At 40.8% G+C, this 16,013-nt stretch overlaps 1 protein-coding gene across 7 annotated transcripts in view; it reads right to left on the reverse strand.

The window, feature by feature from the left end:
• Positions 1 to 16,013, reverse strand: part of LOC122793310 (protein RUFY3-like) — a 1,534,975-nt gene that overhangs the window by 1,347,526 nt on the left and 171,436 nt on the right. For all 7 annotated transcript variants that reach the window (XM_044061194.1, XM_044061195.1, XM_044061197.1 and 4 more), the window contains exon 3: positions 7,594 to 7,711. In XM_044061194.1, the coding sequence (XP_043917129.1) occupies positions 7,594 to 7,711 (118 nt within the window). The remainder of the gene's footprint in view (positions 1 to 7,593; positions 7,712 to 16,013) is intronic.

Genomic DNA, 16,013 nt, shown 5'->3' on the forward strand with positions numbered 1-16,013 from the left:
AAGGACCAATTTTTGGCAGGCCAGTTCCTGCTAAACCTTGGGGTTGGACCTGCAAGAAATCTTTAACTGTTTGAACAGATTTTGCCTTTTCTTCCATTTTCTTCATTACCTGCTGGGCAGGTGTACCAAACAAGCTGGTCTTATCCATAGGAGCATCTAATAACTTAGCTTTAACATGATCCGGTAAAGCTTGTTCCTTTAGCCATGCATGCCTTCTTATCACTGTGCCAGTCATGGCTGATCTAAATGAAGCCTCCAGTGCATCATAGCCACATTTTAAGGAATGGTTACTAACCTGTTGTATGTTATTTACCATTTCTAATACATATTTCTTATCAATTGATTCATCAGAGGATAGCTTTTTTGTTAACTGATCAAGCATAAACTCTTGGTATTGTATCATGTGAAACTGACAGTTTAAAGCTCTAGCTGAGAGAGTAGCTGAAGTGTAGACCTTTTTGCCCCATCTGTCTAATGACCTGGCTTCCCTTTCAGAAGGAATAGGGTTTTTAGCTGTGGTCGCGGCTACTGCCTTGGGGCCCTGGGATATAGTTTCGGGGTCTGCAAGTGGGGCCTTGTAAAGGTGGTGATGGGTGTCTGGAACCCTGTAAAATCTGTCTGGTTTGGCAGGGGCTGGAGGTGAAGAGTCTGGTGCAGAGCAGACATCATTGAAGGCATCATCCACCACAGAGAGCACAGGAGGTATAGCTAAGGGCCTGTGCTGTGGAAGGTGCAGAAAGGTTCTAAGTCTTTTTCTGGAGTCTGAGAAATCCTGCTGCTGCCATTGGAACTGCTCTCGCATGGCATGTAAGGTTTCCCCAAAGGAGAATTCTTCTGGTGGGGAGGCAGCTGGGATGGATTCTTCAGCATCTGAGTCTTCAAAATTTGAGAAAGGAGCCTCTGGCTGGTCTGTTATGTCTGATTCATCGGCAGAATCATCAGAGGACACAGGCTCGGGGCTCTGCCCTAGGTCTCTTCTCTGGGGCTGAGAGGCCCTGTCTGGGTGGGGTTGAGATGCCCTAATCAATGAAATTAAATCTTCTGCCAGAGTAAGCATTTGTGAACTAGAAGAGGGCCTGGTTGTAGGGGGTTTAGCAGGCACTGTTTTAGTAGTTTTGGCTGCTTTGGCCCTGGCAAAGGCCTTAATGGACATGGCTGCTGGAGGCCTAGCAGCACCACGTGCTGGGGTAGAGACATCCAAGGGAATGGTGTCTGATAAGTCAGTGGCAACCACCGTAGTGGATAAAATTTCTGAGGCCGATTCAAGAGAAGTAGCAGGGGCCTCAGTGGTAGTGATAGATTCTGCTGTATTTTGATCAGCTTTCTCGGTTTCGGCCGAAACCGAGACACTCGCGGTTTGTTTAACCATGGTTTCGGCCGAAACCGCGGACCGCGAGTGTCGGTCTTTATCTTTGCGTTTTTTAGCAGTTTGGGTAGTCGGAGGATCCGACGGCATAATATACGCAAAAACAGAACTGAAAAACTGTTCAGCAAACTCCGACCGACGCCTAAGCGTACGTCGGTTGAATGAAGTACAGGCCGAACAGGCTGCTACGTCGTGAGCTGGGCCTAAACAAGGCAGACAGTAAGAGTGGAAATCTTTATGAGGTATTTGTTTCCCACAGGTTAAACAATTATTAACTTTTTCTGACATCGGCTGAGGCAAGAAAGAGTCCCCAACGGGGTACTTAGCTTTAGAAGTCTTCGAAGTAGTATTCGGTAGAAGTAATCTCTGGATCCGACCGACCGGCACTTGCGAACAGCTTCTGCTTCGGGCGCCACGCGGCAAGAAAGACTGAGGAAAATGGCGTCAGCCGATGCCTTTATACCCGAAGACCAACAGAGATGACGTCGGGTGAAGTGCGACATCAGCCGAAGCCGGACCCGGACTTTGGAATCCGGCCGACTGAAGGGCTGCCTGACGACAGGACAACCCAGTTGTTATGACTGCAGATGCATCCATGAAGGACATCAATGTGCTATACTACTGCATACATATCAAGCAGGAGGAGTTTAGACAACATAACCATTTACGGTATTTACAAAACATTTTACAGACTCCAGTATAATCATCAGTGATTAGTGACAGCAGTTTAAAAAGAACCATACCGGAAAGCAAACTTATGCATTGCCACAATTGCAAAAGAAATTACATTAATCAAGACTAATAGAAATACCCCAAGAAAATGCTTTATTACTGCAAATGATTCTGAGAGGTCAGAAATGGTTGTCCTGTACTGCAGGCCCAATTTAGTGAAGCCTGCCCCCATGTTTGAAGGGGATAGCAATGCCTACTCCACACGCCACCATCACCTTGTTGGGCATCTGAGTGAGTTCTATAAAGAACAAGTCATACGTTCAGAGGCAGATGAGGGACAGCAGCCTTCAGACTGAAATTATGCAAAAAAAAAAAAAAAAAGGAAATCTGCAAAGAGATGACTAAAAAAAAAGGACGTCAGAGATTTTGAAAGAAAATAATATTATGGCATTGTTTGGGTCTCTAGATGAACATATGAACCAGCAGACTTTTATAACAACTGCCGGCATCTTTTTAATATTACCAAGGAAATTACACATGGTTGTTGTTGTGTCTTTCAGCTTTTAGGGGTCACCACAGCGGAACTCCAGTCTGCTAATGATTGTTAGTTGATTTTTACATGCCGAATTACCAGCCCTGACACACAACCTTCAACGAAGGTACACCCATTCACGCATGTCTCCACGCAGAAGACGCTCTAGCTGAGAATCGAACTGGACAGCGTCTTACTGTGAGGCGACAACACTACGGCAGCACCACCACCACGGGTATGGTATTAGGGTGTATTCCATTCAGAGGGAAGTAACAAATTTGGTAACAGTTTCCCTACCTTAGGAGGAGAGAACAGACCATATGTGTTGTGAAAGTGTTTTCTGGGTTACTCATTCTGTCTGAAAAAACAAGAGTAGTACTGAAACAATCCAGACACTCTTATACTTGAACTATTGAACTTTGAAAGCTAGATCACCATGTGATTCAACAGTCAGGACTACACAACATGTAAGCCTTTGACTTCTTTCCAATAGCACAGTGAGGGTTTCAGGGCTGCTACTATGGCAACCCAACTCACCAAACAAATTCATAAGTTTTGTTATGCAGTGTCTGTTTTGTAAATACTTCTTCCATTCCGTAAGCAGGCTGACTTAGACATCAGCCCAAGGAAAGACCCATGTGGCACACAGTTTTTCAATGGGTCAGCATCCAGGAGGAATTGCTGAAATCTATAAGCACTGTTCCATTATGAGGACATATCAAAAAGAGTAAGAGTGAATTTCCATCCAAACCAGTCTAACAAGCATTATAATTTGGAAATTATGGCTAAAGAAAATCAGTAAAATGGCACTTTTAAGAAGACTTAACGCTGTTGCCAAGTCTTGATTCAGTGACTGTTCATAATGCCAAAAGGAAACTACAGTGCCCGCTCCTGAACACTGACTTTACAGGACAGAGGATTCTTTGGTGATAAACACACTCTTCTTTATTTACATCAATCCCCCTTCCAAATGCAATCTCAAACTTAAAAATCATTCTATGTGCAAATGACATCCTTATCTATACATCCTCATCTTCCTGCCCCACAGCCATGAAACCTCTAAAAGTAAACCTTATTGATTTATGAAATTATACTGTACATCTGTAAAACAAAAAACATACTGTGTTGGCACAAAACCCTCTCTAAAATACATCCCCAAAGATTGGAGAATTAACTGTCCCTCCAGTATCTTATTAGTCAATTAAAAGCCAAAATCAATCAACTCTTATTCTGGACCAGTTGAATGCCTCAGATTTTCTCTGAAGGGCAAGATCCCTCAACCCTAACTTAAATATAGACTTCTGTGCTGCCTTATCCACCCCCCCCCAAAAAAAAACAACTCTTCTCCCTACAGACTGCTGCAAATGTTAACTTTTAATTCATCTCTATAACACAACATAAGGAAACATCACTGCTTCATTATTCTGAAAGTCAGCCAGTTGCCATTTAAAGATGGAAAAATTATGCTGATTAGTATTTCTCTTTAAATTCTTAAACCTATACCCCTCACACTACCTGGCCAGCATATTAGCCCTAACCATCAACTTCTACAACTTCAGGTTTCAGTTCAGTGATTTAAATGCTTTCAGGCAGCTTCCTGCAATGTTTCTGCCTTTTCAGTGTGGCCAAAATCTTGAAACTCGCTCCCATTCTCAATAAAAAATCTCACCAGTGTTGTTGAATTTCAAGGGCTGCTACATTCTCTGCACAATTTAGCTGAATGCCACTGTCTGTCACCATTCACTTTGGCATCACCTACATCATTTTCTTCTCTCCACGTACCTGTAACCTTTTCATCATTCCCCCACCAGGACAATTTACTTCTTCTTAGAAGCACCATATATTCCATGTACAGAGGAGGTCTTCTTATGCCTAATTCCAAATGTTTCTGTTAATTTTGCACAAGTATCACGGATGAGACATTTCACTCACATTATGTTAACCTGCATCTGCTATTGCTTTTGTCAGGTCAAATTCTATCAGTGCAGTTTCACTTTTTATGTTGGCGTTGTTCTTCTTGTTTTCTTCAATCTGTCCTTTGCACCTGAGCTATTCTTGAAGTAACTTGACTTAAATCAGTGCACTTACCTGTTTTTTTTTTTTTACAAATGTTAAAGTAAATAAAAAAGTCAGACCATCTGGCAGACATGTTTCTGAGACATTTGCCTAGTACTTGAAAGTTAGATTCAGAAAGAAATCATTACAGGCTACTTGGTAGTCCCCCATAAAAGGAGCATATGCTATGTTTCCAGTGCCCTGAAAACAGAGTGGTAAATGAGGGTGAGTTTATGGACCTGTGACAACTTGACAGTGAATCTGTGACCATTTTAATAAGAGAGTATGGAGGAACCTTCTCTCATCTATTCATTTATCAGTCATTTATCTGAGAAGACTTTAACACCTTTGCTTATAACAACTGTAGAGTGGAAATTATTTTTTTCTGTGAATCTAAAGCATGTTCTTGAGGTGGTATATTGATAAGGACAACTGTTGAAGTGGGCAGATAACATCTATAAGTAGGCAGAGATAGTTTATAATGACATTGTAGCAAGGACTGACTAACTCATAAATAAACAAATATATTCTTAACTTCAACCCAGAATCTATTTGGAACCCAGAAGTGTTGATGAGGGCAGTAAAACAGTGAACATTAGTAAATTTGATTGCAACCTTCCAGCTTCTTCTCAGTATGATGTAAGAGCTAAGGAGTGGGTTAAGACCATAGGCTCTCCATTTACACCATACTTTGCCCTGAACCTCACTTTGTTACTGGATTCCTTAGAAGAAGCACAGCAGCAATTACCTCTGAACCTATGGATGAAAAGAGATATCTGTTTATCCTGCATTTATGATATAACAATGAGAAGCTAATCATAAGAGAATGGCAGACTATAAGAAATCTCTTTTAAAGATGACATGGGTCAAAAATGAAGGACAATACTCTGTTAAACTGCTGGTTAATGTCAGAATAATTCAAAGCATAATATAGGTGAGAATGTCTAGTAGATTGTGTCCTAGTAGTAAGACTGGAATACCTGTAGGATTTTACTAATTATGACAAGGCAATCTTGCTGAGGTGCCAGATATTTAAACTCTTTCATTTCTTAACAAAGTGTGCTGATTCTTATAAAACATTGATTTTTGAAGCTAACTATACAGTTTTCCACATGTTATATTTGTTTTCTTCCATTTTTGTGGATGATGACTCTTCGGGGTTTATTTGCAATACCTTTTTTACTTTCACAGTACAGAGTAAGTGAAATATAGTGAAAATGCTATAACTCTGAGTTGTTCTAACATTCTGTAACAGAATTGGTAGCTCTGAATGTAGAGTAATAAAATAGAGGGTGCGGTGGTGTAACCCACAGCACTAGGAATATGGAGGGGCAAATCCAGCCATATAAAAAGATTAATTACATTGTTTCATCATACTTAAGCATTGCAGAGCCTATGACCTGCACCTCTGAGTTATTTTGCTATTGGGACTCAACTATTCAAGTTCTTATAACTGCAGTTTGTACTAATGGTATGCAAATAGTCGCAGTATATTCATAGGAATGGCTAGGCCAAAGCACTTCTCCGAAAAAGTTGGATACCCATATCTGTACTGGATCCATTAACATGTGACTATGCCCCAGACAATCCAAGTTTGAATAGTACAATGGATGAGGCAGGCATGAGAGGGTAGTAAACAAGTGACTGATGCTGACATTCCCACCCATGGATGAGGGACTAAATGTCCAGCTGCTACCACCACTGAGTAGCAACAATGCAGTCAGGAGCTAAGAACATTGTCTTGGTGCTCCCAAGCTGCTGACAGCAAATCTTAGTCAGTGGGGGTGGGACCACACATGTGCAAAGGCACCATAGGAGGCCCTTACTGTCACTCAAGTGCTCAAACCAGCCAATAAAGGATCTAGGAATAAAACATAAAATACTCTCATTTCTTATAGTCAGCATGAACTAGGTGGCTTGAAAGGAAGGAAGCTATGTAGTTCCTTGGTCCAAGGACAATTAGTGTCAGTACAGAAAAAATGAATATCCCCAGTCTAAGTGGGTGATCCAGGACCCTTAAGCAAATAAGATGAAGAAGCCCTTCCACAGCAGCAATGCTACAAACCCATACATGGCGGCCTGGATACTGGCCCTCTCCATTTGGCTCTACAGCTCTAACTCAGTGAAGGTGGGCCCCAGCATTAATAAATGAGCTAAATATACATGGGGAGGCTGCTGGTTGACAGCTACAGATAAAATTTATGTAGAAAAAAATGCCCATAACTGTGTAAAAAAATTAACCATAGCTATAATTGACACAACAGTTCAGCTTTAGTGGCAGCAGTTATGGAAGCTAGAACCAAATAAAAAAATATCAAAAGTCAAAGCTTTATATACTATAGAATCAGTTGATTATGAGCTGCCTTGCATACTGTAAAACAGCTGGGACAGTTATTTGATTATGTAGTAGATTAAAAGTTAAAAATATCTGAAAACATGGCAAATAAAAAAAAGATATACCCCACTCTCATAGTTTTAGATGTCCAAGGTCACTGTTGCTGATTCTTGGCAATGTTTTTAAACAAAACTAGCTAAATGACTCTGGGTTTGGCAAAAATGAAGTAAAAAAAGTGTGCTTTCAGCCTTAGAGTTTAGGGAAAGAAGTGAGTCCAGTACACTCCTGTTTCACAGAAATCTGTGTGATATGAACCGCAAATGCAGATGTATCTTAATGTCCTGCAAGAAAATGGATCCAGTTGAATCTATATCCGAACATGATCCTCTCCTGTAGTAAGTTCAGGAAAAATGATTTAGTGATAAATAAAACAGACATGATCAATAGAATTCCAACATCATTGATATGGGGAGATGGGAAACCATCAGTTTTTTTTTTCTGTTCTTTATTGGTATTTTTATTAAGCACTCTTTTGTTGCCTTAATATAAGACCAGGTAAAATATATATTACATGGGCAATTGATTTTTATAGCCATTCCCAGTCTAAACACAATAACAAAAGGTTACACTCACTTGAGGCCAGGTAAATCCTTGGCACTTGCTGTTATTTCTGCAGCTTCAGGGACAAGCTTCTCCACCAACTCTAAGGGTCCCCAGAATGATTTATTCTGGCCCAGGAATGTTTTCTTAGCTAGATGTAAAAATGAAAAAAAAAACATAGTTATTGTAAAATTAAAAAAGAGAATCTCCTTACATGCCAAAGAAATGGTTGGCAAAGTAGAAATGACAGCACAATCTGTAAATCAGATTTTGTTTATATTACCTGAAATGAACATGCTTCTGTGGGATTCCTGTTAAGTAATGTTCTGAAGACTTAGTTTCCATTTAGCTCTATAGTGTTCCTGGTTAAGTCTATAAAACTGAACCATGTGCTGATTACTTTTCTAACAGTCATAGTATGGGTTAATGTAGTTCTTATTTTCATTGGTTAGGGTTTTAAGGGTGGGGTATTTAAGAGTGCTGGATGTGTTTAGTATTGTGATTCTGATGAAGTACTTATATGAAAGTGCTTAATCTCTGTTCTTGTAGACAAATAAATTCTTTGGATATTCACTACAATGTTGCTGTTTTCTGTTCCTGGATCCATTCTGTTCCTGTGTGGTTTGTGCCTTCTACGTAATTTTCAAAGACATTGTTATAAGGCTTAAGTTGTAGAGACAGTTTGTTTCAGAGAAGGGGTCAGTATGACAAACCTGTCCTTCCTCCTCCTCCTCCTCCTCTTTATTGATATGTTGGAGTATATTTAAATCTCTGGCCCAAGTGTTAGCTGGAATGTGTGAATTATGGGGGTATCAGAGTTCTTGGACTTATGGATACCTCATAGCATTATAAGCAAAACAAAGATTGCCCCTAAGGAATCTATATATATCTTGATAGTTCAGATGTTTAAGCCCGTGATGTTTATAGTTACAAACTTCTGGAGTCTTTCTACTTGCTTGATATGCTGAGTAAGGTACCATCCCAAAGGAGGTGGTGTACCAATAATGGGTGGTAAGTATAGGTCATGAGTTAAAACTAATGCATATCAAGCAGGAGTGGTTTAGACAGCATAACAATTTACAGTATTTACAAAATATTTTACAGACTCCTCAGTGATTACTGACAGCAGCTTAAAAAGAACCATGTAAGAAAGCAGAATTACGCATGGTCCCTATTCCAAAAGATAATTACACTAATCAAGACTAACAAAAAGTCCCCAGAAAAATGCTTTATTACTGGGAATGATTCTCAGAGATTACAAAAGGTCATTCTGTACTACAGAACCAACATAGCAAAGGCTCCTCTATATTTGAAGGGGATAGCAATGGGTACTCCATACTCCACCATCACCTTGTTGGTATCTGAGTGAGTTCTATGAAGAACAAGTCATAAGTTCAGAGGCAGGTGAGAGATAGCAGTCTTTAGAGTAGAATTACACAAATAAGGAAAGAAAGAAAATCTACAAAGAGATGACTGATTTTCTGAGAAAAAGGATGTCAGAGATTTTGAAAAAATAATATCATGGTATTGCCTGGGTCCATACATGAACATATGAACCAGAAGACTTTTATAACAATTGCTGGCATCTTTTTAACATTACCAGGGAAATGACAAGTGTGGAGTACAAGGACAGGAGGACTTCTTTTGATTTGGACGAAATATCTTTTTTTATGAGCTGTGCAAGGTAAAAGGAGTTCCAAACCACTATTGCAACATGACGGTGAAACATGAGTGAGCTATCCCCCAGGTTACTAGGTCTTTGATGGCCTTGTCATTTTAAAATGGTTTGTCATCTATGTTATAAGCTGAAGGTAAAGTAAGATAAGATTTTGATGTCATAGTTAATTAGCTCAATTATGACAGATTCCATGGCTTTACATGTAAGACTTGTAAGGCTGATAGGTTTGTAATTCTGAGGATCAGTGTTGGGACCACCCTTCATCCTGTACTTGAACAGTGACTGTCCATTGAAACAAAGTATGTGAAGTGCTTACATGTTATAGTCTGGTGTTTTTGACACAGTTGAAAGTAGAGACCAACTATAAACAACATTCCTGCACTGTTCAGGCTACCGTGTATTTGTATAAGAAATGAGAAGTGTAATAGGAAAAAGCGTGGTGTACTGACTAATGCTTACAAGTAGTTGAAGTCCATATAGCACTAAATCCCACGGACTGCTATCCAAAATACCTTCTGCAAACTGAACTGTGGCCAGGTTTATGAGAGCCAAACAAAAGCAAGTCTTTCTATGTGATGCCTTTTTAAAACTGATGAACTGTTATAAGCAAAAACATGAAAACCCTATATGCATAAAAGGATTTGCTGAAGCAATAAAATAAGCTCCCTTTGGGATGTATCTCACTAAATACATCAAACAACTGGAAAGAACACAGAGGTTGTTAAATAAAAAGATCAAGGGATTAAAAATGTGAGTTACCGGGAGACAGTGGCAGCTCTTTTCCTGTATTCGATATCTTATAGACAAATGTCTTTTCTGTACTTAGTTTCATTCCACGTGCCTCCAGATAAAGATATAAGCCTTACTTATGGGGCCATAACAGATCCAGTAGTACAAGACCTTTAATATCTTCAGAAATTAAACAGGTCTACAAATACTAGGGGCAGAAACCTAAATCTTAAACAAATAAACAAAACAAGGTGGAGAAAGATTTGTCACCCAATGCCTACCCCTCTTCTAGAAAAAGATTCTTCTCCACATGAAGCAGTGTGATTTATTACCTTCCTGCAAAAGGTAGCTAGATAATTGTATGGGCATTCCTAAATTCACACCAGGTTTGACTGGTCTGTCTTTCCTTGTAAAGGGAGATAAGGCCTGTGGTGGGTACAGTCAAGTTATTAATTGCCTCCTGGTCCATTTGGTATGTATTTCCAAGTTTCTATAAAGGGGTTAATCAGCGTCAGAGTTATACAAGAGACACACAATGAAACAGTTGTATATGCTGAAACTGATGAAACTGCTGTGCCATAACATGGCAGTTTATGAATCTAAAATTTACATGAAGCATAAGTCAGTTAATGAGTTAGCTGGTAAGTGATGTTGAGGAACTTAATTAATCTGAAACATTATCAAGAAACAAGAATTTGTAGAAAAGATAACAGAGGCTATTTCAGGACTGGCACAGTACAACAGAGGACCAACCACCAATACAATCAAATCAGACACTCTTCAATGGTTTCACAGCTCTGCAAGAAAAAGGGTTATTAACTGAGAATACAGGACTACAAACACAGCCAGGCGGTACTGCCTCCAAGAAAGGATAGTCGATATTATGCTTGGATTTAATGATTGACAGACATTCTAAAGCCACTGAGTCTTATGTCTATGCATGCCTTGCCAGTACTAGGCAATACCCATCCAGTCTATATTTAATGGAAGATAATGAATTACACTGCTTAACATGCATAGGAAATTTATTCTAGAAATATGGAATGCTCTTGGGTTACAAACCTGTCCCTCCTGCACGTTTTAATTATCTGTTCCTGGTTCTAGTATTGGTGGAGATATAGGAATCCACAGAATGGTAGAAAGATGGGAGAGGAGTAGTTCAGAATCAGATCAGGATGCAACCCAACCAACCTGATGTCTGATGTACACTGTAAGACAGCTGAGAAGAAGCTAATGATGAGAAAAGACTCCGACTGGCTATTCCTAGACTTGCTGAAAGTATATGACAATGTCCCTAAAAGCTGATTTTGGACAGTCGTGCAAAGGTTTAAAGTCTCAGACACGCTGGTATAATTAGTGCAAGCTATGTGCAAAGACCCATGACAAGAACAAACAGTAAGAGACCCAATAATATAAGTATGAATAGTGTTCTGACTCAAAGAAAGATTCCCAATCAGAGTGGGTTTGCATCAAAGTTCAGCACTGAGCCCTCTGCTGTTCATTCAAGTGATGGACTAAATTAGTAAACAGGTTGGAGGGGACCCAAAAAATGCTGCTGGGTGCAAATAATGTGACATTACAAGCAGGCTCTGAACAAGAACTTCAGCAAATGATAGAAGAATGGAATACAAAACTGAAGGCAAGTGGAAAGAAACTGAATATAACCAAGGCATTTGTAATGGCAACAAATGATGGAAATGAGAAGAAACTGAAAATTAAGATAGAAGGGGATAAACGTGGAAGAGGTTATCAGCTTCATGTCTCTGTAAGGGATGGTTGAGGAGAAGGGAAGTCTGATGAGGAGGCCAAAACTGGAATCAGAGTGGCTGCAGCCACCTGGCACAAATTTTCAGGAGTAATGTGTGACAGAAGATGCCAAACTACCTGAAAAGTAATGTGTACAAAACAATGGTATGACTAGTTCTACTATATGCTACAAACACCTGGGCAGTGAAAGCAGAGCAGCTAGAGTAGATGGGGATAAGGTGGTAGGATGCACACTGTGAGACATGAAGAAAGAAGGACATCAGGGCAGAAGCCAAAAGTAGCACCAATCAAAGAGAATAGATTACTGTGGTTCAGACACAGATGCAGGAAAGCAGAAGACAATTTGTTGAAGAAGATCTGAGAGAGACAGGAAGAAGGCAAGAGGAAACAGGAGCTTCTAATAAAGAGATGGATGGATTGCATGAACTGCATGACAGAAGACCTATGACAGTCACAGAATGCAACATAATGATATTTGCCAAAGAGGTGGGTGAGTGGGGTTGGTATAATGGTTAAGATCTTCTCCTCAAAGACAACTGGGTTTGATTTTGACTTTGGGTTATTGGCTAGGCTTAAAATGGCCCTTCAGAGCAGTTAGCCTAGTATTCACCTATGAACCCATCAACATGCAGAGCAGAATCTTTTGAGTCAAGTCTGATCATCTGATCATACAGCATGTTCATTTACTGATTCTGGAGAAATGGTTCATAGGTGTGTACCAGGCTAATGGCCCTGGAGCCTTTACAAGTCTAGCCCATAGGATTACCCTGGCATCGTACCACCCAACCTTAGTTCCCAGTGCCTCTGTCGAGTAGAGCCACTGGAGTGATCCCCGGGGTGAATTTTCAATTTCCCATCTACTCATCAAGATTTCTCTTGAAGAGGGCCAGTGAGGTGCTCTGTTTGACATGTGTGGCAAGTCTATTCCATAGCATGGGGAGTCTTTGGGTTATGAACCTGTCCCTCTAGCACATTCTGTTGATTGTGGTAATGAGGTTGAGGTCTCTAGACCGTGTGGTGCGGAGGGACTGGGATTTCTTTAGATGTAGCATTTCTAACAGAGATGGGTCAGACATGGCTGTGTAAGTCAAGCAGAGATCACCTCTTAGTAGATAAGAGACAGAGAATAGCTGGAGTTTTTTGAGTCTGTCCATATAGGACAAGTGTTTAAGGCCTAGGATCCTCTTTGTGAGGTACTTTTGCGGCCTCTCCAGTTGTTGCAGGTGTCTAGTGAGGTACATGCCAAATGGGGCATTGTACTCGATGACTGGCCTAATGAGGGAAGAATAGAGGGAGACATTGACCTCTTTCTTCCTGGATGCAAAACCCTTAGTAATGGGATGTGCCACATAGAAGAACTTTCTGACAACAGTGGCAGCTTGGTGGTCAAAAGAGAGGTTGCCTGAGAGGAGCCTGTGATCCCAGATCTCTTATAATGTCTTCTGTGTTCAGTGGACTACTATTGAATGTGGTAGTTCATGGGAACTGGGTTTTTCCCAAAGGGGATAACGACACATTTTTTGGCTTTGAGCTTAAGGCCATGGTTCTGACACCAATCGTTTCTGTAGGATGTCAACATCACTTGGGAAGATAATAATGGCACCCAACTTGTAATCGTCTGTGAACTTTGTCAGCCAGAGTCACTTTATGTTGGACTAGACTTCTGAGAAGTAGATACCAAACAGGAGAGGACCCAGGACCTATCCCTGTGGGACTTCATTCGTGACTGGTTGGCAGTCTGACTTGGAGTCAGCTACTTTCACACTGTGGGTTCTGTCTGTGAACCAGTTTGCAACCCACCTAGTGATATAGGGTTGATGCCTAGCTTAGTGAGTTTTTCTATGATTCGTGAGTAGGGAATGGTATCAAATGCCTTGGCCAGATCATGGTAGGCTGTACGAACCACCTTGCCTTCATCCACAGCTCTGATGACTAACTCAAAGAAGTTGACCAAGATGAGCAGGCATGTTCTACCCTTCACAAAACCAAACTGTGTGGGATCCAGAGTTTGGAGATTCGCTATATCCTTGTTTATTAGGTCCATGATGATGCGTTCCACAGTTTTGCATATCAGACATGTCAGGCTAATGGGGCAATAGTTCCTAGGGTCTGTTGTCACTCCTCCTTTGTGGAGAGGGATGACTATAGAAGTGTGCCATTCAGTAGGGACAAAGCCTGAGGTGAAGTTGTGATTGAACAGGGCACACAGGTGAGGTGCCAGTTCACTCTTTAGTTCATGTAGAACACAGGCAGGGATATTGTCAGGTCCCATAGAGGTTGTATTCTTGGCTTTGGACAGAGCTGTTTTAACCTGTGCAACAGTAATACTGGGTGCCTGGCAATCTACTGGTATTATGATTGGTCCTTTGGGGGAAGGAGAGAAGGGAAAAGTTGGCAATGAATCTGTCGGCCAGTATACTGGCAATATCTGTTGGCTCGGTATAGGAGATACCATTGTACAGTGGCTCAGAGCAAATCTGGGTATTGCCGTGGAGGTTCTTTACATAACTATAGAAGGCCTTGTGGTTGTCTTTACTATCTGCTGCAATTCTGTTTTCATAGCTACCTTTAGAGGATTTGATGAGGGATCTCAACTTTATGTTGAGGCTGATAAGGGAGTTTTTCCAGTCTTGGGACTTCACCTTATTCTACATCAGTTTCCTCCTTCTGTTGTAGAGTTTGTTCATGGCAGGGGACCACCAGATTGGCTTCCTTCTTTTGGAGGAGAGCATCTTGCTTCTAGCATCTTGGTTCTATCCCCTCCTAACTTGCCACACCTCATCTATCCACTGCTTACCTCAGCTATTCTGTACTACTCAAATACTCCCTATCAGGAACTACTATCCTACAAACTATTTCTCACGCTATGACATATCTCCTGAATAGCATTATTTTCCAGATTCCATTCCTTCATTTTCATGCTTTGTACTACCAATAGGGAATTCAAAGTTTTGCTATCTATATACCAAGCTTGCTCAAATCAAACTAAGGTACAAAAAAATCTCCTTGATTGCATATATGCCACTGTACAGAAATTTAATGTCATTCCTGGATTATGTGTTGTCATATAAAGACATGGAGCTCTGATTGTATATATGCCTCTGTACAAAATTGTTTTTGTCATTTGTTGTATTTGTACTGTTAATTTATGGAGCTTTTCTCCCCAGGCCTCCACTGTAAATGGATCTTGTTCCAGTTGGACTTTCCTGGTAAACAAATGTAAAATAAAAAATAAATAAATAAATAAAAATATTGGGTATGGTGAGATCCATGCATTTGTGTACATGTTCGTACAGTGCATTGGTGTATGATTCAGCGGTCATGCAACTAATCTCCATTGCATTGGTGCCGTGAAGTTAGCCACCTCTGTTCTTAGGAGCCCAAAGTTAACTTTGGAGAAGTTTTTCATGGTGGTTACCTTTGTGGGGGAGTGGCGATGTGGATTTCCATGGTGATTAGTTTGTTGTCGGCTCTAACAAGGGAGGAGTTGACTATTGGTGTAGAGCAGTGGTCGCCCATGTTAGTAATGACCAGGTCAAGGATGTTGCTACCTCTAGTGTGGTAAGAACAAGCTAGTCCAGGGCACTGGAATTAATGAATTCCAGGAAGTGTTGGGCAAGTGTATTGGTAAATGAGTAGTTTTCCCAGTTAATGGAGGGGTAGTTGAAGTTGCCCGGTATGACTATGTTAGGTTGGACCCAAATAATCTCCAGAGTGCTTAGGAATGTGGGGTGAGTGTCTTGGGACATGGCTGGGGACCTATAACAGGCTACAACCTGAATCGCTGTCTTACCCAATGTTAGCTGCACCTGAAGTATCTCTGATCCATTATGTTAGGCTGCCAGTCTGGAGATGTGCACATCCTTTATGAATATGGAAACACCACCATCTTTGGAGCTTTGGTCCAAGTTCTGAGGCTGAAAGGTGTGGAATGAATTTTAGCCTGGTAGTGCAGGGGTGTTTTCTGCTTCCTTGAACCAGGTCTCTGTTACAGCACAAATGTCGATATTCTCCATTTTAAGGAGTGCTTCGAGTGAGTGCATTTTAAGATTTAGACTTCTAGCGTTGAACAGCATGACCCTCAGATTGCATTTGTTTGTAGCCGTTACGGTGGTAATTTGGTCTTTGGAAGATCACCTAAAAAAGGCACTATAGGGGTGGCAAGAGCCTTGGCCAGTATCCAGAAGCCCAGGGGTGACAGATGCTGGCAAAGCATCGAGGTCTGGCATTCATGTCATCCCAGGCAGACAGATACTGGATCACCTTAGAATGACAGCAG

The sequence above is a fragment of the Protopterus annectens genome, chromosome 2.part0, assembly GCF_019279795.1.
Source record: "Protopterus annectens isolate FY-2018-M chromosome 2.part0, PAN1.0, whole genome shotgun sequence".
Taxonomy (NCBI): Eukaryota; Metazoa; Chordata; order Ceratodontiformes; family Protopteridae; genus Protopterus; species Protopterus annectens.